The 17832-nt window shown below is 35.8% G+C and overlaps 1 protein-coding gene across 2 annotated transcripts in view; it reads left to right on the forward strand.

Annotated features, from left to right (window-relative positions):
- LOC143228972 (putative receptor-type tyrosine-protein phosphatase mosPTP-1) overlaps window positions 1-17832 on the forward strand; it is a 116790-nt gene that overhangs the window by 77079 nt on the left and 21879 nt on the right. For both annotated transcript variants that reach the window (XM_076460513.1, XM_076460514.1), the window contains exons 9-13: window positions 782-923; window positions 1650-1761; window positions 2548-2627; window positions 11105-11202; window positions 14041-14214. In XM_076460513.1, coding sequence (XP_076316628.1) covers window positions 782-923; window positions 1650-1761; window positions 2548-2627; window positions 11105-11202; window positions 14041-14214 — 606 coding nt within the window. The remainder of the gene's footprint in view (window positions 1-781; window positions 924-1649; window positions 1762-2547; window positions 2628-11104; window positions 11203-14040; window positions 14215-17832) is intronic.

Consider the following 17832-nt stretch of genomic DNA (forward strand, 5'->3'; position numbering starts at 1 on the left):
TAATCGACTTAATAGAGAAATCACAGGACATATATAAATACCCATCATGAAAAACTTTCAAATACTAAGTGATAATTGATTCATGATTTAAATGTGGAAGATCAAGGTATGTGGTTAATACACCAGCTTTTTTAAAAGACAACCCACAGCCTGAGCAGAAATAACCTTTATTAAGACTTTCTTGAAGATGACAGCAGATTTGCAGTCAAAAGTTTTGATAAAACTACTTAATAATAGGCATCTAGTTAAATAAACTAGTTAATAATTAGACTATTAACCATGATAGTGATTGAGGTCTCATCTACACAGCTTTGTTATTATTATTAATACTTAAGATGATGTGCTTATTTATCTTATTATTTGTTTGTTTTCAATTTTTTGCAAAGCTACACAAGGGCTATATGCACTAGTCATCCCTAATTTTGCAGTGTAAGGCTAAAGGGAAGGCAGCTAGTCATCACCACCCACTGCTAACTCTTGGGCTACCAATGAATAATGGGATTGATGATCATATTATAACGCTCCCACGGCTGAAAGGGCAAGCATGTTTGGTGCACCGGGGATTCGAACCCACAACCCTCAGATTATGAGTTGAGTGGTTATCTTATTACAAAAATATCTGAAGAATATACATGCATGCAGTATTTTTAATTTAAATTGTTTTTTGTTTTGTCTGGGCTTGCTTTTTATATATATATGCACAAGCTCTTTTAAAGTGTTTGTTTCTTAATATAAGTGCCAAGTGTAGTACATTAACATACATAGTTGTTCCATATTTCAGTTGGTCATTCCTAATTTAACAGCCAACACTGTGTATGAAATAAAGGTTTGTGGAGCAACCCGAAGTATTATTGAGCCAAACAAACTGTATAAGGGTCATTTTTCTGACTCTCGAAAGGTGCTTCTCCTCAGCAAGTGTCAAAGTAAGTAAGTCTATCTACAGCTTATTTTTTCTTCTATGATTCATATTAAATGGGCTTTGTGGAGTTATAAAATATCTTCTTGTTTCCCTTTTTTTTTTTTTTTCAAGGCTACAAGATTTGAAATAATTGAGAACATGTAAGGTTTTTTTAACCTATAAAGTTTGGACTTAAATATACAGATGATGTTATATAATTGTTTTTATCTTTAGGTGGTAAGTAACTGTTACCACTGGCAATAAGCTATAGCACTGTTCATGACCTGAAAAGAAAGCTACAATTATGTAAGCATATTAAGAGAATTTCACATAATGTCTGAAATGAGCATTTTTTTCAGTCTTATGCTTGTTCCTTTGAGAGTAGATAGAAAATTCAATTATATATTATTTATGAAATTGTTTATGGTTGAAAGTTGTTAAGGAATAATTTCTCAATTACTTACAATTTTCTCCATTCTCTGTGCTTGTTTTAGTATTTTCCTTGTAAATATGAATGATTTATAAAGATAAACAATTCAAACTATTATTGTATCTTTTTTTGTTTACTTAGAGTTCTTCTAAATTTAAAACTCATATTTAAGGAGCATATTTCTTCCTAAGCTATTTTTAAGTGGAAATTATACTTTGTTGACTAAGTTACAAAAAAACATTAAACTGTAGATAATTCAGTTTACACATCTCATAATGTTTAAAAATGCTAAAAATAAAATATTTTTCTTATTTTTTTTAGCATTTACAAATTCTCCATTTGTGCAGTCAAATGTCAGTGCTGGTTTAATAGCTGGAGTTATCTGTGCTTCATTTGCATTTCTTTTGGCTATTGTGTCTATCACACTCTGGAGGTAAGTACAGTTTAAAAGGATATTGTGTGAGCAAAATAACAATACCCTCATTAAGTTCACTAGAGCTAGAACTTTCTGGACTAGCTATGTAAATTAGACTTTACCCAGAAAACCCAAAAGTTTCTTGTGCATTAGTCTGGGTGTGAGATAAATAATGTGCTGAAATAATGAAACACACTACAAACTTTTGAGTGGGCTTTTTCTCTCTTTTTTTGGATAGTAAGACCAGTTTTATATACAGTTGGGTTACATGATTTTCAATCAGTAGATGTAAGAGGAGTGGTAAGTTAATAGAGTGAGGAGTAGAAAGCTATGTAACTAGCGAAGAAAGATAAATCTGATTATATGATTCTAAGTTAGTAGTTAAGTAAAACACAGGGAGATAAATAGCCATAAAAAAATTATTACATGGTTTTTAGCTATTATATAATAGCATGGGTGATGAATTAGTAGATTAGGAAGTAGATAGCCATCTAACCAGGGTCTTCTAATAAATGTAGATCTTATTACATGATTGTTTGATGAAAATAATTTTATGGATCAGTTGATGGATGAATGTCAGTAGATTTAGATAGACCACCTCAAAGGTTTACATGTTTCTTGTTCTGTTTAACCACTTTATTTTTTTAGTTCAGTATAAAAGAAGTTGGCAAAACATGTAATAAATTATAGTAATTGTAAAATAAAATGTTGTGATATCATATTTAGAGGTTGTCTTTGTTGCATATATTTACAAATAATTCCTTTATCATACTGATAATTAGTTTTTGTTTTGTTTTTAAACAGAAAATATTTCCAGGTTGCATATTATTACCTTGATGACACTCCAGGCAACAGAGCCTCCCCTCAGTTATCTGATACCTTTGGTAAGAACTAAAGCTTTACAAAAATCTTACCTTGCAACAATAAATAATGTGTATGTATTGAGACATTACATTATAGTTCTTATAGTAAATTAGCTAGATTAATATCGACCATTAAATTGCTTAAATAGTAATAACTACATTGGCCATATGTGATAGGCATGGTGCATAAACCCTTTCCATGTGAACTGCAAAAATTGCTGTACATAGCACAAAATGAGTTTTACTTACCTACCAATAGAATCATTAGTTTTTGTGTGTTTTGTCTTTACAAGCATGTTTATAAACATATTACTTGTGTAATATGTCCTCTTTTAAAAATATATGAATTTATTGAAGTGAATTTACATAATTAGAAAATTTCTATTATGCAGTATTTTAAAGTTTTCTACATAGGTCTGGTTTTTCAGGACATCCATTGCAACACTTTCTTGTCTTCTTCTGTTTTGGACAACACTCTCTACATCAAATGATGTTTTCCTGCATCCAAACTTTTCACTGAAATTTTTCTCAAAATCTCACAAATAGCATCCAAGCACCCCTCGGTGTGGATTCCTGTACATGGTGAGGGGACCTCACAGGAAAGGTTCTGTTCTTTCTGGTTACCTCCTCTGGGATCTAAACATCCACCCACATGTTTGCCCTGCGTGGCAACCCGTAAAGGGGAGGAGAGGATCCTGGTGGTTGAGGGGTCCAACCCTAACACACCACTTTGGCCTTGAATTCCCTAGGGTCAATTAGCTGGTCCACTTGGGCTAGAGTCAACCAAGTACCAGTGTTGGAAGTTCTCAATGGGTGTTGTGGACATTGTGTCTGATGCTGGTGTTTGGGTATAGTGCTCACGAAACCCTGGCATTACTGCAATGTTCTTGCATGACATTGTAGTGTGTCCCCTCGTAGGGCTCCATGGTGGGTGGGGTCAGTGGGTACTGAAATTTTCTTTTTTTCCTATGGATCCTCCTAGGAAAAATTTAAATAAAATAGTGAAAAAACAGTCAATAGGTAAACGACCATGTCTTGAAGACTCTGAGCAGCAATCTTCAACATCTGTAACACACGTACCTCATTTTCTTATATTGCATTCTCTTTCAGAAAACCTTTAGGGCATATGTCCCCAGTTTTTATTCAGAAGGGACTAGAGGGATTTGCTGGCTCTCCAAAGTCAGTAAAGAAGCTTCGATCTGGAGACATATTGGTTGAAACATCCTCAGTGAACTCCTCTTGAATTCAAAGGCAATTGGGGATGTACCTATTGAGGTTACACCTCATGCTACCTTGAATTCATCACAAGGAGTTATTGTTGAGAGGGATTTGAAGAACGTTCCCGAGACCGAGTTTCTCGCTGGTTTCTCCACTCGAGGAGTTTCTGCAGTGAGGCGCATCTCCACTCACAAAGATGGAGTTACACTGCCGACAAATATCCTCGTTTTGACATTTACATCACCACGTGCACCTGCCACCATCAAGGCAGGTTATCTAAATTGCAGGTTACGGCCGTACATTCCAAACCCTCTCAGATGTTTCCAATGTCAGAGGTTCGGTCACTCAAAGACGTCATGTCGTGGTTCCCTGACATGTGCTTGTTGTGGTGGCAAGGACCATGATGCCTATGAGTGTGACACGGACCCACATTGTGTCAACTGCAATGGTTCTCACCCTTCCTACTTTCGTTCTTGTCCTAAATGGTTGGAGGAAAAAAGAGGTGCAGTGTTTGAAAACGACTCATAACATTAGTTATCCTGAGGCTCGGAAATTGCTGTTCGCCACTTCATCTTGGGCATATGGTGCTGCACTTCGTTCCACAACTACAGTGGGAGTGCAGACAGATCTCTCTGTGCCTCCAAGAGAATCATTTTCAAAACAAATGAAAAGCCTTTTGACCTCCGTGGTTAAAAAGGTTGATGAATCAACTTCTACACCCATTTCTGTTCCTCCCATACATTCCAACAAACCCCAAAATTCACATCCTTTGGTTTAAAATACAGGCATTTCTTCAGATACATATTATTCTCCCACTCCAAGATGCAAAACAATCATTTGTTTATGTCCTCAGTCATTGGAATCCCTTCCGACTACAAAGACCTGCCCAATCGACCCAGGGCAGGATTCATGGAGGCCAATAGACCTCCTCTGAATAAGAACAGTAAGGAAAAAAGACATGGTTGTAAACAGAAGGGTTCTCCAGCCACTTCGCCTACCCATCATTAAAAATGGCCACCTTGATACAATGGAACTGTCGAGGTTTACGTTCTAATCTGGATGACATCAAAACATTGATTGCTTCCTACCATCCTGTATGTCTTTCCTTACAAGAAACATTTCTGAAACCTGCCGATACAGTCACCTTTTGGCAGTTTCCTCTGTACAGAAATGACAGGCTATGTGATGGATGAGTACATGGAGGGGTGGCACTGTTGGTTGATCAGCATGTGCCCACCCTGTCTTTGTCATTCAACACACCCTTGGAGGCCATAGCCATACGTGTTTCCTTGGGTCGTATCATCACTGTTTGTTCTCTCTACCTGTCACCTGGAGAGACATATGATCAATCAGACCTTGATGCTCTCGTTGAACAGTTGCCGTCTCCCTTTATAATCCTGGGGGACTTTAATGGACATCATCCCCTCTTGGGAAGTGCTGTTATTGATAGGAGGGGTCGCTCTGTAGAGCGTATGCTCTCTGATCACAACCTTTCTCTTTTCAATACTTGTTCTTCCACTTATTTTAATGTACCTAGTCAGTCCTTTACTGCTATTGATCTCTCAGTTTGCTCCTCTTCATTATTCTCCCATTTTTCATAGAGGGTTGACAATAATCCATCAGGCAATGATCATTTTCCTATACTTTTGAGAGAGACTGGCCATGGTCTGTGCCACTCTAGCCACGTGCCCTGGTGGAATCAGGCAGACTGGTCCACTTTCACTGCTCTCGCAGAACTTGATCCTGCCATGGTCAGTCAGCCTTCAATAGACGACTGTGTGGCAGCAGTAACTGACTGTATTATACAAGCAGCTGCTCAGTGTATTTCTAAAACCTTGACGCGTTTTCCATGATGTCCTCATCCGTGGTGGAATCCTGCCTGCCACATGGCATGGAAATGCTCAAAAATGGGCCTGGGATACTTTCCGTAGATATCCCACACTTTCAAACTGCATTGCTTTCCAATGGGCCTGTGCACATGCTAGGTGGGTAAGACGTCAAAGCCAGAAGGAATCTTGGATTAAGTTCACAACTAGCATAGCTTCTACCACCAGTTCCAAGGTCATATAAGATAGGGTTCAAAGGGTCAGTGGGCACTACAATTCTGTTCCCCTCTCGATCTTACTCTCTGATGGCCAAAAGGTACCTGATGTCCGGAGCATCGCCGATACTCTAGGTGAAAGTTTTTGCCAGGTATCTAGCACTTCTGCTTGTTCCTCAACCTTCTTGGTCATCAAGACTCAGCCAGAGCGTCCACCTCTTTTCTTTCAAACTGACTGTCTCTTTGACTATAATCGTCCCTTTACACTGGTGGAACTGAAAATGGCCCTTCATCGGTCTGGCAGTACATTTGTTGGACCTGATGATGTACACTATGACATGCTGTGCCATCTCTCTCCTGCTTCTCTTGATATTCTTCTAATTGTTTTTAACCGGATCTGGCAGGAGAATGTTTTTCCTGATGCCTGGCACCAGGCTATTATCTTACCTTTCTCTAAGCCTGGGAAAGATCCCAAGATTCCTTCAAACTACTGTCCAATTGCTTTAACGAGCTGTCTCTGTAAGACCTTAGAGAGGATGGTTAATGCTCATCTTGTTTGGTTCCTCAAATCAAACAACCTCCTCTTGCCAACCTAGTGTGGGTACCGATGACAGCACTCCACCACAGACCACCTAATTCGACTTGAAACATCAATCAGAGAAGCCTTTCTCAAACGACAACATCTTGTATCAATATTCTTTGACATTGAGAAGGCTTATGACACAACAGAGAGGTAGGCATTTTGTGAGACCTCCATATATATGGGTTACATGGCCATTTACCCATGTTTATTAAAAATAGACAAGAGATTCCAAGTTTGTGTGGATTTGACACTTTCCCGTTCTTTTCTACAGGAACTTGGGGTCACTCAGGGCTGTGTTTTGAGTTTCACAATTTTTTGTATACAAATTAATGCCATCACTGAACAACTCCCTCTCACTGTTGCAAACGGGCTTTAAGTTGTCGACTTTCACATCTCGTGTCAGTCATCAAACATGAGATATATTGTGTGGCAACTACAAACTGCCCTCAGTTGTGTACTGAAGTGGACTACGGGGAACGGCTTTAATTTCTTTTTCTCTAAAACCATTTGCATGCACTTTGGCTGCCAACTGGGTATTCACCCTGATCCTGAACTCCGTATTGGTGAAGTTTCCCTGCCAGTGGTCCCTGAGACCAAGTTCTTGGGGCTTATCTTTGACTGTAAGCTGACCTTTATACCACACTTAAAGCAGCTACGGGTCAAATGCACAAGAGCACTGAACATCCTTTGTGTCCTCTCTACCACCAGTTAGGGAGCGGATCGATGTTCTATGTTACAGATATATTGTGCTCTTATTCGATCGAAACTTGACTATGGATCAATGGTCCATGGCTCTGCCAGACCCTCGGCCTTAAAGATGCTGGACCCCATTCATCATCAAGGACTTCGACTCTGCACTGGAGCTTTCCACATCTCCCCAGTTCAGAGCTTATACTTAGAATCTTATGAACCTTCTCTGCACCTTCGCTGTTTGCAACTGTCTTTACTGTATTCTTCGAAACTTCGTTCCTTACCAAAGCATCCCACCTGGGGTTGTGTTTTCCTTCCTCTGTGGGCCATACTTTTTCAGAACAGAGTATCTGCTATTGCTCCTTTTGGCCTTTGTGTCCAGGTGCAATTGGATGAATTGGGTCTGTCCTTGGATAACATTGCAGATTCCACTGGTCAGCCCATCCCACCATAGCTTATTACAGTCCCCAAATGTGACCTTTCTTCAAGTCATCTGAGAAAGGCAGATACTCCCAATTGGAAGTACCATCTTTTCTTTACTGAACATCTTACGAACAATCTTTCCATTCCAATTTATACGGATGGTTCCAAATCAGGTAACTCTGTGGGCTCTGCAATGGTTTGTTGCAGTTCGGTGGTTGCGTGCAGAATCTCCTCTACAGCTTCTGTGTTCACTGCTGAACTGTACCCCATTTCTCTTGCCCTGGATCATATTGAAGCTAAGTAGTACTCCAACTGCACTATTTATACTGACTTGCTTAGTTCTCTACTGGCCCTGGAATTGCTTCACGTTGGCTCACATCCTGTTCTCGCTGATATTCAAAATCAATTGGTCCATTTCTCATTAACATCTACTTCTATCCAGTTTTTCTGGAAACCAGGCCACATTGGTATTCGTGGGAATAAGCTTGAAGACACGGCAGCTAAATTTATCTGCCCTGGCACTATCACCACTGTGCCTATTCCATACATGGACTATGGTTCTGTATTTAAGGCTCGGCTCTGTGTCAGCTGGCAGTCAACTTGAAGTGAGCAACGTGACAACCAGCTTTTTCAAATAAAACCCTATATTGGGCTTTGGCTAGCTTCCGTAAGGTTCAGAAGGAGGAAATTGTTCTAACTAGACTACGCATTGGTCAGTTTTTTTTAACTCATCGTTTTCTTTTATTTGGAACTGATGCACCAGTGTGTAGTTTGTGTAACACTCAAATCACTTTGAGCCACATTTTACTTTCTTGCCACTGTTACGATTCTCAACGACGGCACTATTTTAAACATGTTCTGTCCCAAGGTTTTTCCATAACATTAGACAGTGTTATTGGTGATGGTGACACTGTCCACCTTGATAAAGTTTTTTAGTTTTTTAATGGCCATTAATCTTGTTAATGTCATTTAAGTGTTTGATATTTATTTATTACACCTTTTTAATTGTGGTTCCCGTTTAAGGGTCTCAATCTCTCTAGTTCGATTTGAAATTGGAAAATGGCCATGACATTAAATAACTTGACACCAGGACTGGAAAGGCCAACTTCAGGTGACTAATGCTGCTGTTTGAACTACCCGTTAGTCATCCTGGCGAGTTATTATTATAATTTTGCTGCATATCTTTTAACACTTTTATTACTTTACTTTTTGATACTGGCCATAATGACACACAATCCGGAACCAAGACGGGAAAGGCCAACTTCAGGTGACTGACGGTGGTTCTTATACTTACCTGTTAGTCTTCCTGGCAGGTTGTGATAATTACCATTATGCTACAGAAAGTCCTTTACAACTTCTATTACTGTAGTTTCTCTCTTAACATTGTAGACTGGATGTTAACATTGGTTTTATGCCATTTATGTTTTTTAATTGCTGTTTTGTTTTTACCTTCATTTCCTTTTATGAATTTTACTACATTTACTTTACTTTTACCTTTTTACAGGACATTTGGCAAATTATTATTGCACTTTTGCTACATGTCTTTTCAAACTTTTATTACTCTACCTTTTGATAATGGCTCTATGACACATAACCCAGAACCAGGGCTGAAAAGGCTAACTTCAGGTAACTGATGGTGGTTCTTGTACTTACCTGTTAGTCTTCCTGGTGGGTTATGATCATTACCATTATGCTACAGAAAGTACTTTACAACTTCTCTTACTCTGTTTTCCTCTCTCTTAACATTGTAAACTAGGTGTCAACATTAGTTTTATGCTTTTTCTGTTTTTCAATGTTGTTTTGTTTTACCTTCATTTCCTTTTATGAATTTTACCACATTTACTTCATTTTTACCTTTTTACCAGACATTTGGCGCAGATAGCCTTGCTGCTATGTGCCATAAAACATAAAACACTAAATCAACCAACCAAACAGCATCCAAGCATCACACCACATCAATTACTTTGATAAGCATAAAAATGTCATAATTCACATGCACCTGTCTTTACTCATTATAGTAGCACAGAAAAAATGAATGCCTTGTTCATAAGGTATTCTATCCCAATACTGGTTCATATTGCTATATTGACATATTCCAGTATCAAAACAAAAAGCAAGAAAAGTAAATATATTATTTTTACATTACATCATACACTATTTACAATTCCATTAGCCTGTGGATTAGCATAAAAAAAAAGTGTTTCCTTTATCATTTATACAAAACCAATATGGTTTATAACTTTACTCATAATAAACTTTTTCACACACTCTAAAACACTCATGTCAGCTGAAAAGCCAGTTGTGAAGTTGATCCAACTAAAATTATGCACTTATGGCAGCTCCAGTTGAGGCCTAGCATCACCAAACACAGTAGGAACACGTTTCCATCCTCTAGCCATATCATTCAGTTGAGGCAAGTCTTGAAATTGAAAATTGTCACTGCAACCTCAATAATCATCACTGCTATCAAACTCCGTATCACTTTCATCCGGTACGTACTGACTACCACTGCCACTCATATCCTCATCACTGGACATTTTGTGTATTATTTTACTCAATTCATAAATGTATGCAAAATGAGACATATTTACACTGACACCATCTCTTTATTATTTCAGTCAATTACTGCATGACTTATTTTGTGAAAGTTTCTAATTGGTCAGTAAAATTGATGTCATTTAGACTGATGAGCATTATGAGACATTCAATAATGCTTTGAAAAGCATAACGGAATAATTTTCTTCTTAAACATAAACTTATGTATGATGACTCTAACAGTGACATCAAGGGAGTTAATCTTTACATATGACAGTTCTACTTCAGTGTTTGGTGGTATCATGATGCAGGTCCAATTTCATCAAATGTTCTTGGATTAGGGGCTGAAAACACTACTGGCAGCAAGAGTACCCGACTGATGACCTAGGGCAGAGTGGTCAAGAAGTTTTTTGTAGCTTGGTTGTTACTTATTTTTACTGCAGTTTATTATTGTTAAATTCTAGCAATTATTCTATTTTGGTTATATATAATTATCAAATTTAGTTATATTATTTTTCATATCGTGAAACTAAAAAAAATGAACTGTTATAAATTACAGTGAAAGATTAAATATTTTAGACAAAATGCGGAAGTAAGTTTTAGAAAAAAATATATGTGCAAGTGTACTTTGTAACTGAACTAGAATTACTACATCTTCTATAAATAAGTAAGAACTGTAACTGATAACGTTTAAAATTCATGTTCTATATGTCTGAACTAGTGTTCTAATTGTTTGGACTTTTAGTTCGTGATTGTTCTCACAAATCAACAGAAATAAGTCTCATAGTTAATTCATTTTAAATTTTGATAGTTCACTTGGTTGGAAAACATTTCAGTTAAAAGTATGATTTCTTTTTTGTGTGCTCAATTTTATAATGTATGAGAACAATTAGAAAAGAAGAAAAGGATTTTTTTGTATAGTTTTACAATTTCTGCTTATATGTGATGATAAATAAAATGTGTACATGTTGTCAGCAAAGAGTAATAAATAACCTATTTTATGTTCAGATGATTTAGATTATCCATCAATACCAGTTTACAAATTTGCCAAACATGTAGCTGAATTACATGCTGATGGAGACATTGGGTTTTCTAGAGAATATGAAGTAAGTTTTTCATTGTGTTATAAAAGTAAAGATGTAAATATTTTAAAGTCAAGTGCTTGACAAAAAAAACAACACAAGAATTTGTAGTTCATGCTTTGTCTAATGCGTATTTCCTGTATTTTGTAAGAAAATAAAGTTACAAGGTTTCATGTTCTTGTCCAGCTTAAAGCTCAGTTTTGGTAGTCAAGGATACTCAGTTATATACAATATAGGTGTTTGTTACATCACACTGTTTCTAATTTACCATCAGTTGTACTTGTGCTTAGTTTATAAACATTACAAGAAAATTGAGTTTTCATGTGAAAGTAGGTAGATGCTGCCTAGTGGTTACATTAGCATGCCAGACTTTGGATCCGAAGTTCCATGGTTTATGCCATGTCACTAAAACAAAAAAAACAAAAAACACTTCTGTCCTCTGAGGTTATGGATATGCTATAAGAGTAATGTTCAAATCCCACTATTCAGTCTAACAAGTGTGGGCTGATTAGCTGCCTTCCCTATTAACTATCACTACAATATTTGGAATAGTTAGAACAGGTGGACATCATATAGCTTTGCACAAAATTCAGCAAACACAAAAAAATTATTTGAAAATAAGTACCAAACCATAGTTTTGAGTCTGTATTGGTTTTAAAATAGATGAAAAATTAAACTTGTATCTTTATTAAGTTATTTAAAGTATTGTTTCTTCCTTTTTTTATGTTGTTAAATTATTTAGAAAATAAAGTGTTCTTTTGCTGTTATACCAGATAACAATGTTGGTGAGCATACATTGTGTTGGCACGTAGATTTTGTTTCTATGACTCTTTAGGAAATTGTTAGATAACAAATGTTTTACAACTTTTTTAGTTTTATTCCCCATTATAAATATTTGATAAAAGAATGATGTTTATGTCTGGAATATGTTTCAATAGTGCAGCATGTTATACTCTAATGTGTATGCTGTATTATTAATAATATAGTATTAACTGTTAGCTGTCTGATGTAAAACTATTATGATACCATTTTGGATTATTTAAGAAAAGACATCTGTGTCTCTAAGAGTTGCAATGATATTGAAAAGATTGCCACTTATTTTTGTTTCTTTCTTACTTTAACCATTATATAAGATTTGTTTATTCTGTTTAAGCCAGACATGTGCACACCATTTGGTTACAAATAAGATTTGTTTATTCTGTTTAAGACAGACATGTGCACACCATTTGGTTACAAATAAGATTTGTTTATTCTGTTTAAGACAGACATGTGCACACCATTTGGTTACAAATAAGATTTGTTTATTCTGTTTAAGCCAGACATGTGCACACCATTTGGTTACAAATAAGATTTGTTTATTCTGTTTAAGCGAGACACGTGCACACCAGTTGGTTACAAATAAGATTTGTTTATTCTGTTTAAGCCAGACATGTGCACACCATTTGGTTACAAATAAGATTTGTTTATTCTGTTTAAGACAGACATGCCCCAGAGCAATTTGAAAGGTTATTAATATTAGGCTAATAATTTTGTATTTAAATGAAATTGACATTTAAATCCATTAATGAATGGATTAATAAGATTCCCACTGTCCCTATCTACTATCTAGCGAAACCACAGCCACGGGAACACCATTTGGAGAAATCAGATTTGACCAGAAACGTCTTTTCGTAGGAGTGTTACGAAAAGTGAGACACGTCCACACCATTTGGTTACAAATAAGATTTGTTTATTCTGTTTAATAATTTTGTATTTAAACCATTTGGTTACAAATAAGATTTGTTTATTCTGTTTAAGCGAGATTCCCACATTTGTTACAAATAAGATTTGTTTATTCTGTTTAAGCCAAACATGTGCACATCATTTGGTTACAAATAAGATTTATTTATTCTGTTTAAGCGAGACACATGCACACCATTTGGTTACAAATAAGATTTGTTTATTCTGTTTAAGCGAGACACGTGCACACCATTTGGTTACAATTTCTCTTCAAGAATTACAGAAGCTCAACTCATTCACACTCACTTTCTCTCTTGTAACAGAAAATCAGACATTCATACAGTTAAACAAAGAATAAAGCAAGCATAAGAAATTGAACTTCATAAGTTCCATTGTACTGGTAGAAATATTTGAAATTGAACACAAGTTATTGGCTTTATTTAGTATTGTGTATTCCTACTAATGAACTACTTGTCTTGGCAGTAATTAACAATAATCAGATGCTACATTAGAAAGTTGACTGGCTTTATATAGAAGAGAACACATAACTGTGAAGAAGCGAGTTACATTTGTTTTTCTTTTACATGTTATTATACAATCTTGTGTTGCTGTAATTGTTGTTTTACATGTAAAGATATGTGTTAAAATATAATCAGTTAATATGGCTCAAGTTTATTTTCAGAAGACCAAGTAGTTTAGATGTTTAAAATATAGAGAAATTGATTTTGAAACTTGTTTATTACTTTACTTTAGAAGGTCTAATTAACTTGAAAAATACACTCATAACAAATTTACTTTTAAGAAGTTTTAGACTGAAACTTTATAGATTGTCACTATTGTTAATTTTGTAAATTATATTTTGTGTTAAAAATATCAAGTATTTGGGTTACATCGTTTCATCAAATCATGCTTTCCAAACAACTTTAAGTCACACCTTGTCTCTCACATGTTATACCAAGAATATTTTAAACATGTGTGTGTAACATGTTATAGAGGTGTAATGCACTAATATCAAAATTAAAACTAAAAGAATGATATAAAATAACACACAACTTTAAGGTTTGTTATTTATTATGCTTAAAAACTGACATTTATATTAAGAATATTTTTAATTTATCATCAACAACTCACTGATTTACTTAGATGATCCAACAGGCAACTGACATCAACTTTTCGTCAGAATTCTCTCAGTTAAATGAGAACAAAAACAAGAATAGATATGTGAACATCATGGCATATGATCATACCAGAGTGGTACTGAAACCACTTCCAGGACAAAAGAAGTCTCCAGATTATATTAATGGAAATTATATTGATGTGAGTACATATACCTTCCATGGTAATATTTTGCTGCAATCAGCTATGAATTCTTAACATTCATATAAATGTGTCTGTAGTGTACTGTCACAGTAAGTTCAGTTTCTCTAACAAATGAGATTGATGGTTTTTTAAAGTTAAAAGTAGGCACAAGTCTACTGAACCTATTGAGCAATGAACAAACTGTTTTAGTACCTCACTTCATTGCTTATAGTTAACATTATCCTTAGGCTTATGCCTATTCTTTTAAGAGAGGAAGGAAACCATAGCTTCAAATTATTTATTAAATTTTTTATGGTTAAGAAACTTAAGAAAATAAATCTTGAGTTACTTATGTCTTACATATTTTTCTGACTTGTTCATATGTAAATTATTTTTTTTGTAGTTTCAGCTGGTTATGTGATGAATGGATGAATAGATAGATAAATAAAAATAACAATTGAATAGAAAGATAAATACAGGTGTTGAGTTACCAGAAATTGTTTCTTATGGAGAGCAGTTTCATATAAAATTATTTAGTAAATTATTTCTTTATGGCAACATAATTTGAAAAATGTTGTTTTGGTGTAACTTCAACATTAACTGATGGTTGTTTTATATTTATAAATAACTATATTTATATGTATCAAGCTGGGTGATACATTTAACCACTTGGAGTTTAAGTTTTAAATTGAAAAATCCCTGATATTCGTTTAATTAAGAATATTAAAAATAAGATGTGTGAAGCTGTGTAAATAATCATATAATCCAGATAGAGCTCAGAACAGAATAATTCTTTATCAGTAGAAATTCATTGTCAAGGAAGCTAAAAAACATTTTTACATCTCTTCTACTTGTACAGTTGAGTTAACTATTTAGTTTATTTATGTTTTTGGCACATAGTGCAAGATAAGCTCTGCTGTGTCAGCTGGTATATTAACCAAGTATACATGGTATAAATTATAATTATCTTTGGAAAAGGCCCATTGTTTTATATCCAGTGTAAGGCAGTGTTTGAGTTGTTATATTGGATTAATAGATATCTATGGCACTATGTAACAAAATTTTTATTTTTCCTTGTTCCTGGGCAGAAAGTGTTATTTTCTAACTGCTTACACCTAAAGTAAATAAAAAAGACCTATTTTTCTCTTCTCAAACTTTGCTTTTGAGACCTGGGAGTGTGTAACATATGCATCTATGACATTTTTTGGTCTGATGTTTGCAAGTGATTTGTACCAAACCCTAAGTTCACCTACTGCAGCTAGTGAAGTGCTGTCAATGTCAGCCTTGTATGTATTGACCAACTCTTTAATTTGGTCACATTGTTGTGTTGTAGGTTCTGACTGTTCTGTGGTAGATCCTAATGGTAGTAGACACATGAAGTTTGTAAGGAGAGTTTTGTGACTGGACAGACAGTCACATATTTGTGAGAGAAAGTGATCAACAAATGGTACAAGTACAACAATACGAAAGTACTCATCAGGGCTAGTGCTTTGTGGGTTAGCACGGTACATCTGTCTTTTAGCCTGCCTTAGCATTATGATGTCAATTTGAAGCTCACTACACAGAGTTTAAGCCTCACAGAAAATGTTGTTAAATTCATTCACTATTATTTCTGAGTGAATGGATTAAATCTTTCACTATTTCTGCATGATGCATTGCAGCACCTAAATCAATGTTCTGTTGCTGCAGTAAGCTGCATAGAGGTAAACTAAAGGAAAACAATTTAGCAAAGGTAAGTAGAGTGATGATGAATTCTGGCTGTGTTATAGAACACAACAATTGATTGGCTTGCATGGCAGAATCTCTGTCTTGCCAACCTGATATGGTCTCAAGGGCATCTGCAACTGTATGGATTAATTCTAGAAAGACAATGACTGAGTCATACCTCTCAACCCACCGGGTGGGGCAGAGACCTTTCAAACTTTTTTTTCGATTCAGATGTTTTATTCTCCACCGAAAGAACCAAAAATTGCTTTCATTTGGGTGTATTGAGAAAGTTTTCAATGCTAGAAATTACTCGCATGCAATTTTGCACAGGAACTTTTTTAAAAGCATCAGAAATTGTCACGTTTAGGGAATGGGCACTGCAGTGTACATAGGGTGCAAGTGGGAATTTATCAGTTATGTGTCTCTGGACACCACTGAATTTCCCACTCTTAGAGGCAGTACTGTCGTACCCTTGTCCTCGCAGATAAGCCATGTCAATACCATATTTTGTCAGATTGGTTATGATAACATCAGCCAAGTTTCTGCCTGTCACATCATAAACAGGTATAAATTGCAAAAAATCTTCTCTCATTGCAACAGAGTTGTTATCGGCATGCAAATATCTAAAACACAGCAAAAACTGTTCAATGCCTGAAATATCTGTTGTTTCATCATCTAATATTGAGAAACACTTTGCAGCATTAACCCTGTTGACCAAAGCATCGAAAACATGAGTATTACAGGCATTGATGATTTCATTTTGAATGTGAGGACTTAGATATGTAGCATTCCTCTTTGTACTCTTAAGGCTTACTGAAAGCATGACATCACCCTTTGCCCTGTAGTGCAAATTTGCCCCAAAATTCCCATCATTATTGATGGGCTCCTCATCAGTTTCACCAACAAACATTGGACCATGATCATATTTTCCCTCAAAGCTAAACCCTGTCTCCCACACAGCAATACAGTATCAATAATAGGCATTAAATATTGCTGGTTCTGTTCAATTTCTTGCTTGTAAGTAGCATCAAGCTGCTAGTGCACAGATAAACTTGTGTTTACAACCTGTAGAAAATTGTTAGCTTTTTCTTTGCTCTCTTGGTGGTACTGTTTCAATTCATGTGCCTTGAAGTCTTCAACAGCCTTCTTCCTGTTTGTGTATGGAAATTTCACTAGTTGTCCCAATTCCTGGCTTCCAACACCAGCATCATCAGGAGCAAAAAGACAGCAGTACTTGCAGAAAGCACCCTTTGCATGTTGACTGTAGAGTAGCCATCTTCCCACTGTGAAAGCCAAAGATGCTGAAAATGCAGCTTTCTTGGACCACACTGGGGGACAACATAATCACTCCCTGGCTTCCAGGCATTCTCAAGGAGGCATTTTTTGGTAAATTAGTGTTTATCTAAAAGAGACAGAAAGACATAGTTCTAATTAAGTTATTTTGCACATAGGAAAGTTTGTTGTGAGAGTACAATAACCTTAAAGAGAAAAGCTTAGAGCTGTACTTCACAGAGCAGGCCTAACATTCTGTGGCTCTAGGCCTACAATCACTAGCAGCAATGAATATTCAGTCTAAAACTCATTAGAGTGTTTGCATCATTTTTAATACAAAATTAATATAATGAGGAGTCGACTTACCTGTTTATTAATGCCGACATCATCAGAAATATAATTTCCAATGTCCCAGACTGGACCTGAGGTGGTAGTGGCAGCACTGGTAGAAGGCTCTGACAATTCAGTTGACAATTCTGATTCAACCTGATTGGCTGCAGCAGATTAATCAGGTTCAGCCTCATGAATGGGTTTAAAGAACCCATGCAGTGTCTTTTGCTTTATTAGGCTTGACATAGTGAATGATTGTTTATCGCAACTTCTGTTTGTCAATGTCACATTCACAGTACAATTGGCATCATCTATAGTGAATGATTC

The sequence above is a fragment of the Tachypleus tridentatus genome, chromosome 10 (genome assembly GCF_004210375.1).
Source record: "Tachypleus tridentatus isolate NWPU-2018 chromosome 10, ASM421037v1, whole genome shotgun sequence".
Classification (NCBI taxonomy): Eukaryota; Metazoa; Arthropoda; class Merostomata; order Xiphosura; family Limulidae; genus Tachypleus; species Tachypleus tridentatus.